The sequence below is a fragment of the Aethalodelphis obliquidens genome, unplaced genomic scaffold (assembly GCF_003676395.1).
Source record: "Aethalodelphis obliquidens isolate GAN/ISIS:26980383/991018 unplaced genomic scaffold, ASM367639v1 scaffold4, whole genome shotgun sequence".
NCBI classification, from domain to species: Eukaryota; Metazoa; Chordata; class Mammalia; order Artiodactyla; family Delphinidae; genus Aethalodelphis; species Aethalodelphis obliquidens.
The window spans coordinates 51,619,630-51,645,297 of record NW_020837948.1 but is presented as its reverse complement, the minus strand read 5'-3'; the positions used below and the strand labels follow the sequence as shown (position 1 = coordinate 51,645,297).

Below are 25,668 nucleotides of genomic sequence, written 5' to 3'. Positions count from 1 at the left end.
CAAAAGAAAGAAATAGATATCCTGGTACAGGAAGCACAGAAGGTCCCCCAAAAGATGAACCCAAACAGACCTATCCCAAGACATATCATAATTAAAATGGCAAAAGTTAAAAACAAAGAGAGAACTCTAAAGGCAGCAAGAGAAAAACAAAGAGCTATATACAAGGGAATCCCTATCAGGCTATCAGCTGGATGAATTCTCTGCAGAAAATTGCAAACCAGAAGGAAGCGGCATGATATACTCAAAGTCCTGAAAGGGAAAAACCTGCAACATACTTTACCCAGCAAGAATATCATTTAGAATAGAAGGAGAGATAAAGAATTTCTCAGACAAGTAAAAACTAAAAGAATACAGCAATACTAAACCTACCCTAAGGTCTCCTCAAAAGAGAAAAGGAGCAAGAATTTATACGAAAGTGAAAATTACAATAGGAAAGGCAAATATATAAAAGGATTGAAGATCATTTAAATAAGACATTACATTGATTAAAAACAAGAAGGGACTTCCCTGGTGGCAAAGTGGTTAAGAATCCACCTGCCAACGCAGGGGACACAGGTTTAATCCCTGATCCAGGAAGATCCTACATGCGGAGCAACTAAGTCTGTGTGCCATAACTACTCAGCCTGTGCTCTAGAGCCCACGAGGCACAACTACTGAGCCTGCATGCTACAACTACCAAAGCCCACGCACCTAGAGCCTGTGCTCCGTAACAAGAGAATCCACCGCAATGAGAAGCCCATACACCGCAACAAAGAGTAGCCCCTGCTCACTGCAACTAGAGAAAGCCCATGTGCGGCAATGAAGATGCGATGCAGCAAAGACAAAAACAAAAACAACAACAACAAAAATTGTAAAAGCAAGTAGAGATAGTTATGGTCAACATACTTGAAAACCCAGTTAACCACAAAATAAAAAACATACGATAGATTCAAAAAGAAAGGAACTCAAGCATAATACGAAAGAAAACCATCAAACCACAAAAGGAAAAAGAAGAAGAAACTAACAAAGTACAAAATTAACTGGCAATAAGCACATACCCATCAATAACTACTTTAAATGTCAATAGACTAAATGACCTGATCAAAAGACACAGAGTGGCAGATTAGATAAAAAATAAGAACCTATAATATGCTACCTACAAGAGACTCACTTCAGGGCTAAGGTGACACATAGACTGAAAGTGAGGAGATGGAAAAAAATATTTCAGGCAAATGGAAATGACAGTAAAGTGGTGGTAGCAATAATCATATCAGACAAAGTAGACTTAAAGTCCATAAAGAAAAAGAAGGACATTAGACAATGATAAAGGGATCAATACAATTAGAGGATATTACACTCATTAACACATATGCACCCGGTATAAGCACCTAAACATATATCAATAGAATACTAACAGACATAGAGGGAGAAACTGGCAGAAATACAATAATAGTAGGAGACTTTAATATCCCACTGACATCAATGGACAGATCTTCCAGACAGAAAATCAGTAAGAAAACAGATGTCCTAAATGACACAATAGACCAGTTGGACTTAATTGACATCTACAAGACACTACATCCCAGAAAACCAGAATACACATTTTTTTTCAAGCGTACATGGAACATTCTCTAGGATAGACCACATACTGGGTCACAAAACAAGCCTCAACAAATTTAAGAGCATAGTAATTATTTTAAGTATCTTTTCTGACCACAATGGTATGAAACTAGACATCAACCACAGGAAGAAAAATGGGAAAAGAACAAACATATGGAGACTAAACAACATGCTACTAAAAAAACCAATGGGTAAAGGATGAAATAAAAGAAAAAAAATCAGAAAATACCTTGAGACAAATGACAATAAAAACATAACCTTACACAATCTATGGGATGCAGCAAAAGTGGTTCTAAGAAGAAGTTCATAGCAGTACAGGTCTTCCTCAAGAAACAAGAAAAATCTCAAATAAACAACCTAACCTACTACCTAAAGGAATTAGAAAAGAACAAACAAAACCCAAAGTGAGCAGAAGGAAGGAAATAAAGATGAGAGAAGAAATAAAGATTAAAAAAACCCCAAACTAACAGAAAAGATCAGTAAAACAAAGAGCTGGTTTTCTGAAAAGATAAACAAAATCTACAAACTCTAGCCAGGCTCACCAAGAAGAAAAGAGTGGGCCCAAATAAACAAAATAAGAAATGAAAAAAGAGAAATAACAATTGAATACCACAGAAATATAAAATATAAAAAATCATAAGAGAATACTATGAACAATTATATGCCAAGAAATTGGACAACCCAGAAGAAATGGACTAGTTTCTAGAAACACACAGCCTGCCAAAATTGAGTCAAGAAGAAACATAATTTTAACAGAATGATCAAAGTGAAATAGAACCTGTAAGAAAATACTCCCTGCAAACAAAAGTCCAGGACTGGGTGGCTTCACTAGGAATTTCTACCTAACCTAGAAAGAACTTAAACCTATCCTTCTCAAACTGGTCCAAAAGGTTGAAGAGGAGGGAACTCTACCAAATTCATTCTATGAAGCCACTATCACCTTGTTACCAAAGCCAAAGACACTACAAAAAAGAAAACTATAGGCCAATACCTTTGATGAATATAGATACAGAAATACTCAAAATGTTAGCAAACCGAATCCAACAATACATTAAAAGGATCATACACCATGATCAAGGGGGATTTATTGCAAGGATGCAAGTATTTATCAATATCCACAAATCACTCAATGTGATATACCACATTAGCAAATGGATGAATAAAAATCACATGATCATCTCAATACATACAGAAAAAGCAAACAAATTCAACATCCATTCATAATAAAAACTCTTGTGAAAGTAGATACAGATGAAACATATCTCAACACAATAAAAGCCATTTATGACAAACTCACAGCCAACAATACTCAACCCTGAAAAGCTAAAAGCCTTCCCACTAAATTCAAGAACAAGACAAGGGTGCACACTCTCACCAATTCTATTCAGCACAGTATTGAAAATCTTAGCCACAGAAATCAGACAAGGGAAAGAAAAGGTATCCAAATTGAAAAGGAAGAGTAAAACTGTCTCTGTTTGCAGATGATATGATTCTCTATTCAGAGAACCCTAAAGTCTCCACACAAAAATTAGCAGAATAAATGAGGCTTCTCTGGTGGCGCAGTAGTTGAGAGTCCGCCTGCCAATGCAGGTCCGGGACACAGGTTCGTGCCCCGGTCCGGGAAGATCCCACATACCGCGAAGTGGCTAGGCCTGTGAGCCATAGCTGCTGAGCGTGCACGTCCGGAGCCTGTGCTCTGCAATGGGAGAGGCCACAACAGTGAGAGGCCCGCATACCGCAAAAAAAAAAAAAAGCAGAATAAATGAATTCAGCAAGGTAGCAGGATACAAGATTAATATACAGAAAGCCGTTGCTTTTTTTTCTCTTCGTTGCTTTTCTTTACACTAACAATGAACTATCAGAAAGAGAAAGTAAAAAAACAATCTCGTTTAAAATCATCTCAAAAAGAAAAAAAAAAAAGAAAACCCTAAAAATAAATTTATCCAAGGAGGTGAAAGACCTATATGCTGAAAACTATAAAACACTGATGAAGAAAACTGAAGATAACTCAAAGAAATGGAAAGATGTCCCATGCTCTTGGACTGGAAGAATTAACATTGTTAAAATGGCCATACTACCCAAAGCAATCTACAAATTTAATGCAATCCCTATCAAAACACCCATGACATTTTTCACAGAACTAGAACAAATAACCCTAAAATTTACGTAGAACCACATAATTCCCAGAATTGCCAAAGCAATACTGAGGAAAAAGGACAAAACTGGAGACATAACACATCCAGACTTCAGACAATAGTACACAAAGCTACAGTAATCAAAACAGCATGGTACTGGCACAAAAACAAACATACAGATCAATGGATAGAACAGAGAGCCCACAAATAAAACCACACACCTACGGTCAATTAATCCAGAACAAAGGAAGCAAGAATATATAATGGAGAAAAGACAGTCTCTTCAACAAGTCTTGTTGGGAAAGTGGGATAGCTACACATAAATCAATGAAACTAGAATGTTCCCTCACACCACATACAAACTCCAAATGGATTAAAGACCTAAATACAAGACATGACACCACAACTCCAAGAAGAAAACATTGGCAAAACATTCTCAGATATAAATTGTAGCAATATTTTTTTTATATCAGTTTCCCACGGCAAAAGAAATAAAAGCAAAACAAACAAATGGGACTTAATCAAACTTAAAAGTTATTACACAGACAAGGAAACCATCAACAAAATGAAAAGACCACTTATGGAATAGGAGAAAATATTTGCAATGGATGAGACCTACAAGGGGATAATATCCAAAATACACAAACAGCTCATACAACTCAATATGAAAAAAACAACCCAATCAAAAAATGAGCAGAAGACCTAAAACTAAATAGACATCTCTCCAAAGAAGACATTCAGATGGCCAATAGGCATATGAAAAAATGCTCAACATCACTAATTAGAAAAATGCAAATCCAAACCACAATGAGATATCACCTCACACCCATCAGAATGGCTGTCATCAAAAAGTCTACAAATAACAAATGCTGGAGAGGGTGTGGAGAAAAGGGAACCCTCCTATTCTGTTTGTGGGAATGTAAATTGGTGCAGCCACTATGGAAAACAGTATGGAGGTTCCTTAAAAAAGGAAAAATAGAGCTATCATATGATCCAGCAATCCCACCCCTAGGCATATATCTGGAAAAGATGGAAACTCCAATTTGAAAAGATAGATGCACCCCAGTGTTCATAGCAGCACTATTTACAATAGCCAAGCAATGAAAACTAGTCAAGTGCCCAACAACAGTGGATTGGTTTAAGAAGATGTCATACATACACACACACACACACACACACAAACACACAATGGAATATCACTCAGCCACAAAAAGAATGAAATACTGCCATTTGCAGCAACATGGATGAACCTAGAGAATATCACACTAAGTGAAGTAAGTTAAAGACAAATATCATATGACATCACTTATACGTGGAATCTAAAACATAATACAAATGAATCTATATACAAAACAGAGATAGATTTAGAGACACAGAAAACAAACTTATGGTTACCAAAGGGCAAAGGGACATGGGGAGGGATAAATTAGGAGTATGGGATTAGCAGATGTAAACTATTATACATAAAAGACATAAGCGATAAGGGTTTATTGTATAGCAAAGGGAACTATATTCAATATCTTGTAATAACCTGTAATGGAAAAGAATCTGAAAAAAATATATCTGAATCACTTTGCTGAACACCAGAAACTAACAGAATATTGTAAATCAACTATGCTTCAATTAAAAAAAAAGTATTTCTTGTAAAGTCAGGAGTTAGACAAAAAATAAGAGTTATAAAAAAACTATTTTAAGGTGAAATTGTTACTTGCAAATATAAAGCGTTACCTGAAAAGCCCAAAAGAATCTAGTGAAAAATGATTACAGACCATAACGGAATTAAAACTGAGTAAGGTGGCTAGGCACATATTTAAAATACTTAAATCAACAATCATCAAAATTACAATATCAACCAGCTGAGAAACAAAATGGAAAAAAAGGACTCCATTTATAACAGCAATTAGAACAAAACGCTAAAATATATAGGAATAATCTTAACAAGAAATCTGTAATATTGGCATCAAAGACCAATTGACAAAGCCTTAAAACATACTGAAGCATACAATAGTAGAATGGAGTGTATGCCAGGTTCTTATATTGAAAGGCAATACTGTAAAGCTAATCTATAAATTTAAAATGAACCCAACTGCAACAAGTTACTTTTGTTGAAATTGACAACTGATACTGAAATTCATATGGAAAAATAAGTAAGCAAGAATAGCCAAGAGATCCTAAAAAAAGAATTAGCTATCAGAAACTGTCATAATATTTTTTAACCTTTTACACATTTAATGATTTTTATTTACTAACTATTCAAAACATTAAAAAAATTATACATGTTATTTGCCAATATTTTAAGAACCAAAAAATGCTTCTGTACAATGCTAAGTGATGGAAAAACATAATTTCACAATCGGTATATCTGTAGCTATGTAAACCTTTATGCAAAGAGAAGACAATGAAGTGATTATCACTGGAAGGTTTTCAACCTAATTATCAACTTTTCTGGATTTCTCAAATTTTCTAAGTGTTACGATTATGGTCTGAACAAGGTAAAATTGATTTGTAATTACTATTTTAATAGCTGTTCTCTGTGAAAATCATTTCTTCATGGATATAATAAGGATAAAGTTTAATATGTCTTGTTTTTAATTGAACTGGATTTTAACCTTGCATCTGTGAAAGCAAGTAATATATATTTTGAAACCTGAAATAAATCAATAAAAGAAATGGTGATCAACTCTAGAGAGAAATCATAGTATCTCACAATGCTTATTTTTAAAGGTCATATTTTGAACATGTATATGAATTCGTCGATGAATAGTATTTGATAATAATCTAATGAAATATAAAGCACAGGTTTCCTCCTAGCCAACATAACTAAACATGTATTTGATATCTACTTTGTCTGGAGCATGAGGGTAGACACTGGATTAAAAAAAGTACATAGCAAGACAGGAGACAAGATGGCGGAGTAGAAGGACTTGAGCTCATGTACTCTCACGAAAACACCAAAATCGCAACAAACTGCTGAACAACCATCGACAGAAAAGACTCCAATCTACCAAAAAAGATATTCTATATTCAAAGATGAAGAAGCCACAACGAGACAGTAGGAGAGGTGCTTTTGGCAGGTGGGCGACCCACAAACAGGAAAATACTTATATTGCAGAGGTTCTCCCACAGGAGTGAGAGTTCTGAGCCCCACGTCAGGCTCCCCAACTCAAGAGTGGGAAGAGCAGCCCCCAGAGCACTTGGCTCTGAAGGCCAGTGCGGCTTTAATGTAGGAGCTCCACAGGACTGGGGGACAGGACTCGACTCTTGGAGGGCAAACACAAGGTTTCACGTGCACTGGGACCCTGGACAAAGCAGTGACTCCGTAGGAGCCTGGGTCAGACCTACTTATGGGGATTGGAGGGTCTCCTGGGGAGGCAGGGAGTGGCGGTGGGGGCAAGGACACTGCTGGTGAAGGCCCAGGGAATACCCACTGGCTGCCATGTTGGCCTCACCCAATGGCCTGCAGGCTCCAGAGCTGGGATGCCTCAGGCCAAACAACCAACAGGGTGGGAACACAGCCCCACCCATCAACACACAGGCTGCCTAAAGCCTTACTGAGCTCACAGCCACCTCTAAACACATCCCTCGACACGGCCCTGCCCACCAGAGGGACAAGACCCGGCTCCACACAACAGTAGGCAGGCACCAGTCCCTTCAACCAGAAGGCCTGCACAGACCCCTGGACCAACCTTACCCACCAGGTGCATTCCTATACACTAATAACGAAAGATCAGAAAGAGAAATTAAGGAAACAATCCCATTTACCATCGCTTCCAAAAGAATAAAACACCTAGGATTAAACCTAGCTAAGGAGGCAAAAGACCTGTATTCTGAAACCTACAAGACTGATGAAAGAAACTAAAGGTGACACAAACAAATGGAAAGATATACTATGTTCTTGGATTGGAAGAATCAATATTTTCAAAATGACTATAATACCCAAGGCCATCTATAGATTCAATGCAATCCCTATCAAATTACCAATGGCATTTTTCACAGAACTAGAACAAAAAATCTTAAAATATGTATGGAGACACAAAGACCCTGAATATTCAAAGCAATCTTGAGAAAGAAACAGAGCTGGAGGAATGAGGCTCCCTAACTTCACTCTACTACAAAGCTAGTCAACAAAACAGTATGGTACTGGCACAAACACAGAAATATAGATCAATGGAACAGGAAGGATAGAAAGCCCAGAGATAAACTCATGCACCTATGGTCACCTAATCTATGACAAAGGAGGCAAGAATACACAATGGAGAAAAGACAGTCTCTTCAATAAGTGGTGCTGGGAAAACTGGACAACTACATGTAAAAGAATGAAATTAGAACATTCCCTAACACCATACACAAAAATAAACTCAAAATGGATTAAAGACCTAAAGGTAAGCCCAGACACTATAAAGTCTTAGAGGAAAACATAGGCAAAACACTCTGACATAAATCACAGCAATATCTTTTTGGATCCAACTCCTAGAGTAATGCAAATAAATACAAAAATAAGCAAACGGGACCTAATTAAACTTAAAAGGTTTTGCACAGCAAAGGAAACCATAAACAAAACGAAAAGACAACCCACAGAATGGCAGAAAATATTTGCAAACCAAGTGACTGACAAGGGATTAATCTCCCAACCTAAACATCCACCAACAGAAGAATGGATAAAGAAGATGTGGTACATAGATATAATGGAATATTACTCAGCCATAAAAAAGAATGAAATAATGCCATTTGCAGCAACATAGATGGGCCTAGAGATTATCATACTAAGTAATTCAGACAGAGAAACAAAAATATTATAATATCACTTATACATGGAATCTAAAAAGATGATACAAATGAACTTATTTACAAAACAGAAACAGACTCACAGACTTTGAAAACAAACTTATGGTTACTAAAGGGGAGAGGTCGGGGGGAGGGATAAATTAGGAGTTGGGGATTAATATATACACACTACTATGTATAAAATAGATAATCAAGAAAGACCTACTGTAAAGCACTAGGAACTCTACTCAATATTCTGTAATAATCTATATGGGAAAAGAATCTGAGAAGAATGGATATACGTACATGTATAACTGAATCACTTTGCTGTACACCTGAAACTAACACAACATTGTAAATCAACTGTACCCCAATATAAAATAAATATTAAATTTAAAAAAAGGACATAGCATGATTCCTTCTTTTCAGTTTTATAGCTGACAACAAAAACAACTGATATTCACGGAATTCTTTTTTTTGGTTATCCTATTTATCCTCATATTTGAGGCAGTTGTTATTAATATCCTTCTTTTATACATGGGACAACTGTAGCACACAGCAGTTATAATTGAGTTAGAATATTAAACTTTAAAAACTCAATAGCAACTCATAGCATATGTAAATGATAACTCAGCAATGCTCACAAAAAAAGAAAGAGAAAGAAAAAACGGCCATTTTCCCAAAGAAAAGTCAGGAGAATCTTCAAGGAGAAGGCAGGAACTAAGTCAAGCCTTAAAGGGCTCAATCACATGGCAAAGAATAGAGAGCAGGCTCCAGAGGAGACAAAAGCATGGAAAACGTCCCCACAGAATCAGGAATTAGCAAGTTCAGGGAATAATGAGCAGACTTATTGTTTTAAGCAAAGGATTCACTTAGTTAAGTGGTTGGAAAAGAAATTTGCAAAGTAGGTTTATCATCTTCCTAATGGAGTATCTAAATTCATGATTTTGCAACGTATACTTTTTTATTCCTTGAATGTCTTGTTAAAGAAACATGCTTAAATGAAATGTCTGGGATTGGTTTCTAAATAATCCAGTGTGTATGGTGGGAGGCGTGGGGCTGATGATGAAACGCTAAGTATCTGAGACTTAGTTACACTCTTCTTTCTTCCTTTGTATGTTTGAATTTTTTCAAAATAAAAGATTTTTAAGAGGCACTTAAAAACATACTATTATTAAAGAAGTGGGGTATGTATATATACATCTATCTGTGTGTGAAACCGTTTACAACTGAAAACCATTTACAAGTATGCACTATATGATACATACAACTTTGTTCCTGGGGTTTATAGACCCTTAAATTTAAACAAATAATCTTAGGTGGTACAGTCTTTTATACTCAGTCTCTGGTCAAGAGTGTTTCAAACTCACGGACATTAGCCTACCACTGCTTAGCCTACCTAAGCATTCCTCTTAATGCTTAGCATCTGTTGCCGACTGATAAAATTTTAGTCTCAGAGTTAAAGGAAACAGATGTTACTGTTCTTTAGAAAAATAATTGAGATTTTCAATATGAAAATGTTATTAAAGGGAAGGGAGGAAGCTAAGAAGCAAGCAAACATATTCGATCACAATATAGAGGGAAAGATGATTAAAACAAAGGTGATAAGGGAAGTAAAATTCATTTACTATGTTTTTTTCTCAGATCCTTCAAATCATGCAACCTTTTTCAAGGTACTCTGTGTTTTTGTACATGCTATCTATTTTTTTCAACCTTCTGGTCTCAACACAAGAGTCATCTCTTCTGAAAAGTGTTCCTTGTCCCTACTCTCCACACCAAGCAGAGTCTGGATCTTTGTACACCTATGTGTTATACACATACCTGCCACCCACCAAATTGTAGTGTAATTGTCTCCTCTATTTTACTGAGGTTCTTATCAGTCCCCTGTGCCTATTAAACAAAATAGTGCACAGTAGTCACTGAAAAATGCTGAAATAACAGGAACTTGACAACAATTGCAAATAATGAGCATTTTAACAAATACAAGAGAACATTTTAACAAATTCAAAAGCACACTTAGATTACAAATTAAAAATGCATGCTATGTTTTCTTTATTTAAGAGAAACCGCCACACATTGCTTTGTATTTATATTTACTTATCAATGATATTTTGGAAAATTAAGAATGAAGAAGCAAATATATTTATGTTTATGGTAAAGGATCGGGCTGTAGGGTAAAATAAAGGTCTGAGAGAATTTCTCCTCAGCATCCAAATCTTTTATCACTAACTGGAATTCGGAGAAAGTTCAATTGAGCAGCCAGCCTCGAGGTGCCTGCATATGGGACAGTGTGTGTTTTTCTGAGTCCACTTAATTTGTAAGAGAGACATCCTCAAGAGTTCTGGATGCCTGAGTAGGCAAGCTGGCTGGCAGAAAATTCTTGGACCTCAAATAGTTCTCAAACCTAAGGTTTACCTAATTTTCATCGAGTACACCCTGTGACAATGCCCTGTGACAATGCCAGGGAGTATACAATGGCACGCTATTCAGTTTAATAAATTTAGCTAACTATTAAACATTAAATAACACACATTGGAACTAAGGAGTTTAAAACACAAGACAACTTGTTTCTTCTGGAGGCTGTAGGGAAGAATCTCTTTTCTTGCCTTTTCCAGTTTCTAAAGGCTGCCTGATTCCTTAGCTTTGTGACTTCCTGATCACTCTGACCTTGACAACTTTTGTTATGACTGTCTCGCCTCCCTCTTACAAGGATCCTTGTGAATAAACTGCCCTGTCTCCCCATAATTCAAGATAATCTTCCCATTCCAAAATTCTTAACTTAATCACACATGCAAAGTCCCTTGTGTCAAGTAAGATAACATATTCACAGTGTTTTTGTTTTTTTTTTTAAACGGGGTTGGGGAGAGGGGCATTGTCTACCACACCTACATTTCCTTTTTATAAAGAGGTATCCAATAACATTCCCTAGACTCAGGGCTGCCTGTAGCAACATCTGGAGCACATCCTCAAATACAATCAGAATGGTAACCTTTGGGGTCCTGGAATACAGGAGCCCTGCCCTGACCCTAACTGGCAATGAAAATCCCAAACTTTTTTTCTCCAAAGGCCCCTTTTACTATCCCTCCATATTCCAGACCCATTATACTACTCCTAGCTGATTAGAGCTTATGATATGCTTCAAATCATTGTACTAAACTAACTTATCCAAACCAGAGGAAATACACTTAATGACTTAGTCATTTTGTATAATCAATCTGAAGTAAATCGCAATTTGTTAGGCCACTGAAATAAAAATAATTCAGACTTTCAGTTGGTCACCACTAGATCAAACTGTTCATCAATGAAAGATACAGACTGGTCACTGCAAAGCTTAGTTTCCAAACATGAAATAACCTCTAGTGTTGACACATCTCTTTAAAATTCTCTATTCTCAAGTCAATTTGAAAAGTTAGGAATATTTATTTCAGATTCAATTTCTATCATTTTATCTATAAAGATATAATTTCTTATTTTCAGAGTCATTCCTGAACATTAAAACTATATTAAGTATGGATATAAGGGCAAGAATTCAATACAGAGTTTTGTTTTTAGCTGTATAAATAAAAATGCGTCTAAGTAAAAGAATACCCAAAACATTAGGAATAGAGGAAGAAACAGGGAAAAGATCCAAGCAACAGAACATAACAAAGAAGGAAACATTGAGAAAAACAGAAGAAATACACATATTGATATGCTAAACAGTGCTCTGCCCAAGAGGCTAAATTACTGGTTGCTAACTGTAGTTAATCTGCAGAAAAGACTTCGACTAAGCCTCCAGTATATTCATTAGTCCTGGATCACTTGAGCTTCACGGAGCTTATTTACTTATTTTTAGGATTAGCAACACAAATTATTTAACCAATGTATTGATTAAGGCCTGTTTTTATGCATATGTCTGGGAGCTTCAAATGTTGACTACGTGGGAAATACATTTTTACTGACATATTAACTAATTCTTCCAGTTTAACTGAATACCAAAATTTTTTAAAACTCCAAACACTAACAATTTTACTTTTTTAAAAACCTACTGTTTTTACACAAAACTAAAGTCATTGATCCCTTTCTGGAGGTGGAAGGAAACCCAGAAATGACATTCCTGACCTAATTGTGATAGAAATTATACAGCACTGGAAATGTGGGTTAGCATTTTATCATTTACAAATCTAGGTCAGGTCAGCATTTCCCAACTAGTTTCTACTTGTAAATTCATATGCACCACTATTATCTCTTAAAATGGAGAACGTGGAAATACAGGGACAAATGTAAGGTAATATGTGAATGTGCAAAGACACCCAACACCCCGTGTGCCCAAGATAAGTGACCACAGGTGACTGAAAAGATTTCTAATAACACACAGAAATAATAACATTTTCTTTTGCACCTCAACTCTGTTCTCCACTGGCAACATTAGTGGTCATTTGTGCCTATTTTCATCTCATTGTGATGGTACCTAGAGTGCATTTGCTATATTTGTGCTGCTTAATTTGAGCTATTTTATGGACACCTCACATCTAAATATGAAGCAACAAGAGTGTCACAGGTATTAACAAGAGAAAGTATACATATAACTATGATTAACAGACTTAAGAAGATGAAGATGTAAATGCTTCACATGTCCTTGATAAATGATTGATAAGAGAAACTATTCTGAAGGAAAAGTGCAAATTCTGCTATGAAAAAAGTACTCTGATCATGCAGTCAGGTAAGAAAGAATGACAAAATGGAAAAACCTGCAAAAATATCGAGTCAGCGTACTGGCTACTCATTAGAATCACCTAGAGCTTTTAAAAACAATCAATGCCCAGAAATTTGGACTGAATTGGGTGGGCATATAGTTTCTCAAAGTTCCCTGGGAGTTTTTACTTGCAGTCAAGGTTACAAGTCACTATGCTACAGAAGACCAGAATCTACTTCAGATACCTACCTAATTAGCCTGAGGTAGTAGTTTTCAAAGTGTAGTTTATGGAATTTTTCATGGGTTTATGCAGTCAAAACTACTTTTATAATGCTAAGAAAATACCTGCCTTTCTACTGTGATGCCATTTGTATTGATGGTGCAAAAGCAATAGTAGCTACAGAATTATCATCTTAACAAACTCTCTCCACCCTCAACCACTGAGGCATACAAACGCTGCTTTTCCTCTTGAATTTCCTGTGGAATTATCAGCATTGTTGTATAATAAAAAGGGCTCAAGATCTGGTGACAAACAGAGCTGTTAAGTTTAAATTTGAGCTTCACTATTTATCAGCAGTATGGTCTTGGGCAAGACACTTAAATCATTCTGCGCCTTTTTCTTCATGTGTACACTGTGGCCAATAACGCAAGTTTTCAATAAAGCTCTGTATGTAAAACACATGGCAGAGTAGGTGCTTAATCAATATTTCCTTGCAATCCAAACAATTATCTAAACTGGAGTTGTGCTTCACCACTCCTTACTAAGCACCATCAAAATGATTTTATTTATCTTTATCTTTCAAACCTAACTACTATTGTCAAGAGTTAAGGCATTCAATCATCTACTATCACTGTATTTGTTTCTAAACTAGTCTTCCAGATTTTAATCTTCTATGTAAATAGACCCTGCATTGTTACCAGTTGGTTTTCCAAAATGCACACCATTCTTTTCCCTGCTCTAAGTCTTTATCAGGTACACAAACATCATCAAAATATAAAGGCCTTGAAATGACTTCAAGATCTGGCCCCAATCTTTCTTGTCTCATCTCTCATCATTTCACTGCTTAACTTCTATTCCTGCCAGTCCCCAAGCAACTATTCAACTTCACGCACTTTGTGTCCATAACTACCATTTCCTTTATCTGTCTGAAGGATAGAAAATGCTTTCCCAGCTCTAGCTAATGATTCCTTCCCTAATCCCTACTCACTCCTTAATATACAGGTCAGAGTGTTACCTCTTTGGGGATGTCTCCCCAGCAGTTCTGAGCCACAATTACTCTTTCCTCTGTTTCTAACATATTTCCTATGTATCTCAGCTACAAGATGAGGGAAACTATCTCACACCCTTTCTCTGATATTTGATTTAACTATAAAATGGGGGCAATAGGTCCTACTTTGCACGGTTTATGAGCATTAAATGAATATATCTGTAAGTCACGTAACACATCAACAGAGGAAGAAATGAAGACAAACTTCCTCAGGTTGATCAAGCAAAGGCTGGGCACTGGGAATGATTCTAACCCTGTTTGGCTCAGTCTAAAGCCCATGTTCTTTCCACCACACATGTAGTCTCTCTACGTCCTAGCAGCTAACACATAAAATTTACTTATTTAATACTCTCCCCCACTGTACTGTAAAATCCTTTAAGACAATGAGCACGTTTTACATGACTTTGTATCCCCAGCCTCTCATTCATTTGAGTATCAACTCTGACACTGTGATGTAGAGATTAAAAGACGTAGTTTCTACTTAAGAGCTCTGCCTAGAGAAGGGAAGAATATAGGCAACACCTTACTGCTGTTTTCTATGCAAGAGAAACACTGGGGGTATATACGTGGAGTACAGATGTCCAAATAGATACCTAAAAGGAGTAGAAGTAAACAGAAGGTACAGGGAAGGCCTCTTGGGAAGAGACGAAATTAAAAGTATTAATTCATAAATGATATAATTATCAGACTGTTTATGCTTTGATAGTTGTAAATTATTATTGCTGATAAACATTTTATGGTCTGCAAATGCATTTTAAAAAATGGATTCATTAAAATGCAGTAATTCAGATTTAAGTCATTATCACGGGGCTACCTCACAAATATACCAAGTGTAGGTACAAACTCAGAAAGAAACCTCATTGTGTAGCTCTTCCAACTACAATGTACATTTTCTGAAATGTGGACAACTTAAGCTCACAGGAACAGGGCAGGAATGAAAAATTAACCACCGGGCAGTTGTTTCTATTTTCCCCCATGTCTGATTGACATGTTATATTTGAGAGCAACAAATCATTATGACATATTTTATCCTCAGTTATGTTGTTTTTATTAACAACAGCATGAGGACTTCTGGCATCTGGACATTAAAATAAGTTTGAGTTCTGGCTTCACTACCTACTAGGTGTATAACCCCCAAGCACGTCAGTCTCCTTGTGCCTGACTTCCATTGCCTGCAAACATATATTCAGTTTCGAGCCTGAAATAAGACAATGCTTATAAACTGATTTTTCAAATGCAGCCTGGCACATAGCAAGTGCTAATAAACGAGAGCTATTATAGTTAATTTGAAAAAACAAGTATGGCCAGATGATTCAAATACTAATAATCTTAAACACAGTATGTCTTGCTTCTAGATAGTACATAAGACAGTAAGGTGATGAAAAGAATAACCTATCTCTGACTGTACTATGAGCAAAATAACCCAACTTCAGCCTCGAAGAGCATATGCAAGAATTAAGAGTAACAGTCTCTCTACTCTTTTTGAATTGAAAAAGGAACCATATTTTCTAAGTTAAATAACCGCTCACTCATGACACAAGTGTATCCGTCCTATCATGTGGTAGGTGGAGAAAGAAGCTGGCCAAGGAAGGAATAACCCGGTAATAAACTGCCATCTCCTCTATAAATGGTAAACTTCTCCTGGGAAGACATTGTGACTTATGCCCCAGCTATACCCAAAGTAGCTGGCATAAAGCAAACAACAATTAATGAGTTTTCGATTAAATGTCTAAGGGTTTTGTGCTGTATGGGATTCTGCAGGAACTTCTGGGAACACAAGCTCAGCAACTTTTCACTGTAGAAGAGCTTTTTTGTCATGGTTGCTTTTGATACCATAATAAAAGGCATGCGTCTTTTCCCCATAAATATGCTCATAAACGCAAATCTGGCACATGGACCTCATACATTCACCGCAAGGCCTGGTGTAGAGGCTGTTAGCATTTACCGTAACAAAGGTGAAATGCCTGCAGACATAGCTTGGGAGCTTTTTGCTGTTACTACTGATTATTACATCTGTCCTCTGCCTATGCCGGCTTTATTTTTCTCAACCTGGAGACGTAAGCATTTTGCGAACTTTTGTGACGTATTTCAAGCTTTTCTAAAAGACCCAAACTATTAAAGGAATCTGCAATAAGACGAAGTAACACATAAAACCTTCTTAATGTGTGGAAGGGGAGGAAGGCCCGAGGCCAGACACACTCCAAGCACATTAAGCTCCTAGAAGAGAAGCCACCTCCGCAGACAACTCCAATCATTAAAATATAGCTCATAAAGTAAAGTAGCATCTCTAAAGTTGAGAGAATGGAGTTGGAGGAACCTAAAAGGCCACTAATTCAACATGTGAAAATTAAGGTGTAGCACTTGGGGTTTATTTGACAGCAGGGAAATAAAAACCTGGATCAGGCCCGCAGAGAGATAAGGCGCCGCAACATAACAAGCGCAAACCCGGGCAGCTCTAATGCCTCAAAATGACCACAAAGAGTCTAAGTAACTGATGGGTTAAACCAACCAGCGCACTTCTTCGAAACAAGTCAGGAAAGTGGCCTCGGCTTGTGAGGAGGGGTTCCGCGGCCCCGGGGTCTTTCTTGGGCTGCCGGCCCTGGTTCTCCCTGTTTGGACGTGGAGGAGCCACATGGCTCCCGGGCCTGTGCATCCTCCGAGGCCCGGGAAAATCAAGTTAGTGACAGGGTTCCCTAGCCGGGGACCCGGGATCGCCGCCCAACCCTCCAGCCCTTGTGCGGGCCCGCAGCCCCTTCACAAAGCTCAGCCGCGACCCCGAAGCCCCAGTTCTTACCATAGTGAGGCCGGCGAAACCCCAGCCACATCACCCTTCCGGGCCCTGGGCGGAAGAGGCGTGCAGTCCCGACTTGCCTTTCTCGCTCCTTCCGCGGTCTGGTTGGGTCTGTCAGGGTACCTCCTCCGGAGTCGCACGTCTCAGACTCTACGATAGGCTCCTCTCTACAGGAAAGGGCGGGGTGTAAATGACGTCATTCAGCCCCGCGGAAGTAAATGACACTCTCATTGGCTGCTGGATGTCTGCCTGTGGAGCGGGCCTTTTGGAGGAGACCGGAAGTGGAGTTACTGACAGGTAGGGTCCGGAAGTGGCGATTGCCTCGGTAGTCCAGTTCTTTTCTTTTTTAGCTTTGTAGAACTCCGCAGCGCGCAAATTTATTCCTGCTTGGATTCCCCCCCCACGATGTGTAAGCTTTTGGCCCTTCTGTTTATGGACTCTTTGGGAACACCTGGGTCCCCTGGGCTTACACGCAGGGCGTTCATCTCCTGGGCTCCCTTTTCAGTTTCTCCCTTTGCACCTGAGAGATTCTTTGGAATGTAAAGCGCCTTTGAAATGCCCTGTAAAGTTGTGGGATTAGGAGGACACTTGAATTCGGTGGGTTGTGTTGAGAAGGTGTTGGATCATTTCTCTAACATTGGCGTTTTGTAAATGGGTTCCATCTGGGGCTGAAACGTACTAGGCCCGTTGGGGTCAGGAAAGAACTTTCTGTGGTAACAAATGGAAAGGAACTGCGTTTCCTGAGTTCAGTAGTTGATTAGGTACTCCAGAGAAGGAGTCCAGCTGCAAGATCAATAACATGCCAACTTTTTCTTTTAATCAGTAGTATTATTCTTTAGCTTTCTCTAATTTTAATAATCCCATTAGATAAGGCTTTATTCCCCCCCACCCCGAGATTCTTTTTAAAATGTTATCAGTTTTTTAATGCTTTGACTTAAAGTGGGATAGAGAAAAAGAGGAAAGGAAACTCACATGAGGTGTTGATTTATGTGCTGTTCTTGGCCAAACTATGAGACCCTTCTATATTTAGGGCAACACAGTGATTAGAACATTTGGGTTTCTCCTGTGATTACATCGTTGGCCACAGCCCAACACGTTTTCTTTTCTTTTCTTTTTTTAACCATAACTAACTTTACTTTTGAATCTATTGAATTGTGAAGAGTTGGTCCAAACACAAATTTAGCAAATATTTAACTGAGCTTTATTCAAGGGATCATGAGAGTGCAGCAGAGGAATAAAGATGGCCTGTTCCTTCCAGAAATTTAATGGGCATGGGAAAGAGGGGAATAAGAAATGTATAAAAACGTACTGTACCCTCCTCCTATCAAAAAACAAGCCATAATGCTCTGGCTTGTGATTGCTTTAGAGTATATCTTGCAAGTCTTGCCATTCAAATTAAATAACCTTGGCTTAGTTATGGAAATTATGTTGTGCAACTCATCAAGCTTGGCTTCTAAAGTAGTAACTGTGTCTGCAGACGTTTTGCTTTCATGTGAAGATTGTCTTCATCTTTAGGAACGCTTAGGGTAATATGTAATACCTGAAGTGCACCAGGAAACTGAAGTTGTTAGAGATCACAATTGATGTACTATATTTATGGATTTGAATTAATTTTAGGCCATGGGCTCTTATGTACTTCAGCTTCAAAACAGGAAAGAACAATGTCAGTTATTTTAAAGTTACCCATAGAGGAGCCCAAATAGCAATAGATAAGGTTGAACATACATAAATGTGTAGTTTGTTTTTCATGTATCACAGCAAACGAAGTTAATCTGATGTGTGGCAAGATCTCTACTGGCGGTGGTAATTGAGCTATATGGTCATTAAGCACATGAACTCCCTGCTCTTGGTTTTCACTGCCAGTGAACTAATGTAAGTACTATCTTACACTGCTGTTTCAAAAGTCTACTTTCCATAGCTGTGCTGTGGATTCTCATTTCAAACTATCTTGGATCATTTTCTTACTTACTAAAAATGAAATCTGACTCTATCATTTCCTTCTTCAAAAATTATTGTCTCTCCTGCATCCAGAAGAGTATTTTTAACTTTGGTTTCATGGGTTCAGTAGGATTGTATGCAAAAATAGTATGTATTTATGTTTTTTTGTGGAGAGAATGCATAGGCTTCCCCAGTATTGTAAGGATTAAATGAGTTATTACAAGTAAGTCATCTAGCCAGGTATTGGACATACACTAAGCACTCAGTAAGGGTTGCCTGTTGTGTGCCTGGCTTGCTTTCTTCACTAAATTAAAAACTCTTTGAAGGGAGGGATAATGGTGGAGGGCTGATTGACTTGCATGTTAGGCACTCAATAAAAGGTTTTTTAAATTAATGGTTTTTAAAATTAAATTGGTATCACTTTTATACCACCAGACCACTTTCTTCCCTCTTCTCTTTTTACTTTGTGTCTAGTATTGATAGCATTGATTATTTCCTTTTATCTGACTTCCTTTTTTTCCCTCATTCAATGATATTCACATATATTAAAAGACAATGGTTTTACTTAACTCGTTTTCTTTGATCCTCAACTAGTCTCCATAGACTGAGGTTGAAGTTCTTTGTTACCTAGTGTTCGTCTTTGTCCTTTTTTTCCTCCCTCTTTTTTTTTTTTTTTTTGTGGTACGTGGGCCTCTCACTGTTGTGGCCCCTCCAGTTGTGGAGCGCAGGCTCAGCGGCCATGGCTCATGGGCCTAGCCCCTCCACGGCATGTGGGATCTTCCCAGACCGGGACACGGGTTCGTGTCCCCTGCATCGGCAGGCGAACTCTCAACCACTGCACCACCAGGAAGGCCTTCCCTCTTTTTAAATTCTCTTTCCCCATGGCTCTTAGATTAAGACCCATAAAATTTTGATTGACCTGCATGTTCTTTCTTTCACCTTAAGAAATGCTTCTTTTAACTTTTCTCTACTTCCAACCCCATTTATTTGCTCCTCTGAGCAAAAATCCTTTAAGGAGTTTCTATGCTCCAAGTCCCAATTTCCCTTCTACTGTTCTTTCTTGAGATCCCTTCAACATGGCTATTGCTCCCCCAAATGCTCTTGTTAGTGTCAGCAGTCAGTCTGAAACTGTGAATTGTTCATTTCCATATATCATTGCTATTTCTTGTCTCCAAGCCTTTGCTCGTGCAGCTTCTTCTGCCTGGAATGTGTTTCCTTATCTTTTTCCTTCCACTCCTAAACCTTTTCCACCTTTTAAGATTTACATCAGATATAACTCAAGGAAGCCTCCCCTGAAATTTCAGGCAGGTTAACGTGCTACTTTTCAGATGAGCTCCCACCCTGCCTCTGCACTTTACAAGCTTGTATAATAATTCTCTTTGGGTGTTTCTATCTCACCAGAGAGCTGGGGATATGTCTTACTCATCTTTGAGATATGAAAGCGTGGTACATAGGATGTAGTCAGTGAACGTTTTAATGCATTGATGGCATGCCCAAAGTCACTCAGCTACGAAGCCCTAGAGTTTTGATTTCAATCTGAGTCTTCTGAGTATAAAATCAGTGCTTTATTTGCAATACCTTGTTTTCAAGAAAGAAGGTGGCTATCTTCAAGCTAGTTCTTTTTGTACTAGTAGGAGGTAATTAATGCATTTTATAGCCCTGGGCAGTTTGTTCCTTGTCCTTTGTGAAGCTGATGAGAAAGTGAGTTGTGTCTTTTTCTAAAACACTGGCAGAAATCCGTGAACAGAGGGTTATTATAGTCAGCAAATTTTTTTTTTTTTTTTCCGCGGTACGCGGGCCTCTCACTGTTGTGGCATCTCCCGTTGCGGAGCACAGGCTCCAGACGCGCAGGCTCAGCGGCCGTGGCTCACGGGCCTAGCCGCTCCGCGGCATGTGAGGTCTTCCCGGACCGGGACACGAACCCATGTCCCCTGCATCGGCAGGCGGACTCTCAACCACTGCGCCACGAGGGAAGCCCAGCAAATTTTTAATATTGATAAAATTGGGCTCTTTCTAGAAGAAAAACACCACTGAGACTTTCGTTGCCAAAAGAAAAAATCTGTGTGAGAATTCCTAACTGTTGATGAGGCATTCATGCTTTTACTAGATGCCAGTATTGCCAATAGCTTTAAATTAAACTTTTGCTTTTGTGCTATTGGGAAATCCCAGGGTATTTACAAGGTAGTGCACAGATTTTCTCCCAATGATGGAAATTTGCTCTTAAGATTGAGTTAATGATGGTTAGTTTGTTAACATGATTTCTGATACTTGGCACAAAAGTTAGGTACACTAATTTTGCATATAAAACACTGTTTAATTCTAGATAATGAGCCAGACTTTCCAACTACCTTTTATGGCAGGCATTCTGGATTCAAACTTCTCTCTGAATCTCATCATCATTGTTGCAGTCTGTAAACCAATCTTTTATAAATTTGTCTAGCTTTTAGGACTAACAAAAAAGGAAATAATTTAATTCTATAAATGCTGAAAAGGCTTCGGCAGCTTTCACCCTTAGCAATGGGGTTGAAAATGATGATTAGGCTTGGAATTGCTGCAGTCAAAAACAAGTATTACTTGGAGTACACTCCTGAATTTGTGCCTTGTTTCTTTGAGCTTTACTAACCCTGCAGAAGTGACCAAAATGTTGAAATAAGCTAGGAGTTCAATCTGGTCTTTGTGTGAGAGGATGCTATTAGCTTACTTGTAATTTTGTCTGAACAGTTAGTGAGAATTTTATTGAATAAAGAAAGATCTTGCTCAGTTGGAACAGAAACAAGTGGCTGCCAAGAAATAAGATGCAGCCATTGTTGAAGAGGCTCATCAAAGTGTCCTGACAGTATAAATATTGACATGCTGAGATATGTCAATATTTACCATAGAATTTGGAAGTTGCCAAGTTCCTGTTTAAGAAATGTGACACTAGCATTGAACACAGTATATCAATAAATAAGGAGCATGTCCAAATGAACAGCTGCTCAGAGAAAATCTCAGAGAAAATAGGATAACATCTGTCTAAACTTTAGGGCACTTCAAAAGTTAAATTTAAAAAATTTATTGATGCTTCTTTGATAATTTGTAGGTAGATACATGTATAATATAGTATATTAATATAGTTCTATATGTAGGTTTAACAAGTGTTTTTTTAAAAATTACAGCATGGTTGCAATTTATAACTTTGTAAATTAGTGGTGCTGTGATACTCATCTCTAAAATGAATAAAAAAAAATCTTGCCATAATATTGTGTTTAGGAACCAACCTCTTCATTTGAAGCATTATTCTTACAGAAACTGGCTCGTCACGCCTTAGGTATTACTTTTGGGAACAGAAAGTTTGTGCTCTGAGAATTTAGCAATAGAGAAAACATGAGCTTCTGAAGTTTAACTGTAATGAAGAAATTTGTCCTGGTTATTATCTGAAAACTATGTCTCAGAAGAAAATCTGTAGGGTAATGAGCAAGTAAACTCAGTATGTTTGATTGAGTATCACAGGTCACTGCTGTTAATTCCCATATGAATATCACTGTAATATAACAGAGCACTCGGTGAAAGATAGATGCTTGAAACCTTTATATCAAGTCATTGGAACCACACAAACAATGTTACATCTATTTTGCAGACTTTTAGAAGGTTAAACTTAACATTCTTAGAATAATAATAGTCCAAGCAGTCCTAGAAGAGCATAAACCATGGGTATTGGAACTGGTCCTCTCATTGCTTCTCTTTTCTGATAGCAAAGATTGATGGCTTTTGTACAGTAATCTAATCATGTTACCATATTGTAATGTTATGTTTATATTGTGAACAGTGAATCCAAAGTACAATTGAGGTCATGTATTCTTGCAGAAGCTACATTTGTTTCTATAAATAACTTGATAAACATGAAGAAACAGCTTTACTTAGAGGTTCATAAAAGGCTTTTGATCTAATTTCAGTGCATTAAAGACAGAAGCAAAAACACAATTTTAAAATTTAAATTGATTGGATCCCTCTTTTGGGGAGGCTTTGCCAATATTTTGAGGTAAGATGTTGAGTTTTAAGGAGAAAACATTAGAATATTAATTAGTGATTTTTAAAACTTGGGAAACATTTTTTGCCCTGTAACCAAGACTTGAACCTTTGTTTTGAATAGACATATTATGATTTTTTTTTCTAGAATCATTAGCGCCTTATGCAAAATATTTACCAGTTGTCTTCTTGAACCACCTGTTTACTGGTTATTTCTTATGTAGTGACAACAAAGTCCCAGTGTTTTTGAAATGCCATGTGTTTTGGATTTGATAAGAATGGAAGCATATAAAGCTGAAAATGTAAAACTTCCTGTTTGGTATTGAATATTATGTTTAATAGAGTGTTTCCCGAAGTGTGTACTTATACCACTGATGGAGTATATACATTTGCTTACTTACAACTGTTTTGCACGTACTTTGAGATAATTCACATAACCAATGAATGACAATGAAGATTTGTCCTGAAATATGCCTGATTCCAAAGACTGACACAGGTAGCTTAAGGAAAAAGGAATTTCTTGGCCTCACACCTAAAACATTCACAGTTAGATCTAGATTCTGGTGATGCTGAAATCAGATCTGACCACCCCTCAGTTCTACTTTCTGCTCTCTTGGTTTTGTTCCCAACAGCTCCAGTCTTACAGCATCATAACACCAAATCCAGTAGAGAAGAGTATCTATCCTTTATATGCAAATAAAAGTCCTGAAATTGAGCCTTACTGGCCTTAGTTGTCCTAACTTGAATCACGTGCTCATCTTTGAATCAGTTACTGGGGATTAAAATGTAATGTTGGTTTAGCCCGGGTCTGTGTTCTGCTGGAACTTGGGGCCAAAAGTCAGCTTGCTCATAGCCTGTGGATAAGAATAGCAGATGTGAGGGGGGTCACTCGAAGTTTTATTGCTACCAGTAGGGAGTCTGTATTGGGTAACAAAAATCAACAAATTCTCTCTAAATGTTGGGTGAATGAACACTTTTAACCTGAATTGTGGTGGGGCATGGACCAAGACACTGATGGCATTCTCTGACCAATGTTTAGTGACAGCTAATAATACAGAACTCTTCAGTTGAGAATGGAGGAGGAAAAGTATAAACTAGAGTCATTCAAATTGGTACAGATTAAATGAATTCAGCCATTTAAGTTGGAATCGTTTATTGATTACGAGCCAGGAACTATAATAGGTATTTGACTTATATTGTTTAGATAAAAAAATCAAAGATGTCATGAGTCTAATGATGTGCCATAGGATGGGAAATTTTGGAAAGTTTCAGTACAATTATTACTTCTGGTTTCTTTATTGTGGATATTCTGTGCAATCTTGGAATATATTTATGATTCATATTGAATATTTTGTTCAATTAAAATTTTTTACACATTTTGGCCTTAAGACCAAATTACTATTTTTTAAAATATTTGTTTATTTTATTTTATTATTTATTTTCTTTTTATTTTTTGGCTGCGTTGGGTCTTAATTGCGGCACGCGGGATCTTCGTTGAGGCACGCAGGATCTTTTTCGTTGTGGCGTGCGGGCTTTCTCTCTGGTTGTGGTGCATGGGCTCCAGAGTGCATGGGCTCTGTAGTTTGCTGCACGCGGGCTCGGGCTCTAGTTGAGGCGTGCGAGCTCAGTAGTTGTGGTGTATGGCCTTAGTTACCCTGCGGCATGCGGCATCTTAGTTTCCCGACCAGGGATCGAACTCACGTCTCCTGCATTGGAAAGCAGATTCTTTACCACTGGACCACCAGGGAAGTCCAAAGACCAAATTATTAATGTATAGCCGATAAATATTGAAATAATTTAGGTATTTTTATTATCAGCTTTTCAGTTGATTATGCAAAACAGGTTTTTTATCCTTAGTATCTTTGATTCATTATTGTATAATAAAATTCAACAATGCATTATGCACTAGTATCCCTAGTGTAATGTTTATCAGATAGGAGTATTTACTAGGACCAATAATGAGTTCCATAATTCTTTAGATAGGCTCCTAAATTTTGAAGTATTAAATTATATATGTAAGAATAAATTTCTAATAGATGACTTTTTCTTTTTTACAGAAGTACCCTATACAAACAATTATCCTGATGGTCAAAGAACACTTTTTTGAAAACACTTTTCTTTTTCCCTCTTTTTCTTTTATTTTATAACATCTTTATTGGAGTATAATTGCTTTACAATGGTGTGTTAGTTTCTGATTTATAAGAAAGTGAATCAATTATATATATACATATGTTCCCATATCTCTTTCCTCTTGCATCTCCCTCCCTCCCACCCTCCCTATCCCACCCCTCTAGGTGGTCACAAAGCACCGAGCTGATCTCTTTGTGCTATGTGGCTGCTTCCTACTAGCTATCTATTTTATGTTTGGTAGTGTATATATGTCCATGCCACTCTCTCACTTTGTCCCAGCTTACCAATTTTCTTTTTATACATTTTATTATGGAAAATTTCAAACATATGTAACAGTAGAGAGAATAATGGGTTCCTATTATC

The 25,668-nt window shown here is 37.5% G+C and overlaps 2 protein-coding genes across 5 annotated transcripts in view; one reads left to right on the top strand and one right to left on the bottom strand.

Moving 5' to 3' along the window:
• Window positions 1–17,355, bottom strand: part of TMEM167A (transmembrane protein 167A) — a 36,340-nt gene extending 18,985 nt beyond the window's left edge. The window contains exon 1 of the mRNA XM_027100695.1: window positions 17,236–17,355. Coding sequence (XP_026956496.1) covers window positions 17,236–17,238 — 3 coding nt within the window. The 5' untranslated portion in view covers window positions 17,239–17,355. The remainder of the gene's footprint in view (window positions 1–17,235) is intronic.
• Window positions 17,356–17,478: 123 nt separating this feature from the next.
• The window catches only part of XRCC4 (X-ray repair cross complementing 4), a 258,151-nt gene continuing 249,961 nt past the window's right edge, over window positions 17,479–25,668 (top strand). The window contains exons 1-2 of one of the 4 annotated variants that reach the window (XM_027100691.1): window positions 17,537–17,641; window positions 18,991–19,104. The gene's annotated coding sequence lies outside the window, so the exon portion shown is untranslated. The other 3 variants (XM_027100692.1, XM_027100690.1, XM_027100694.1) reach the window with 3 other exon arrangements.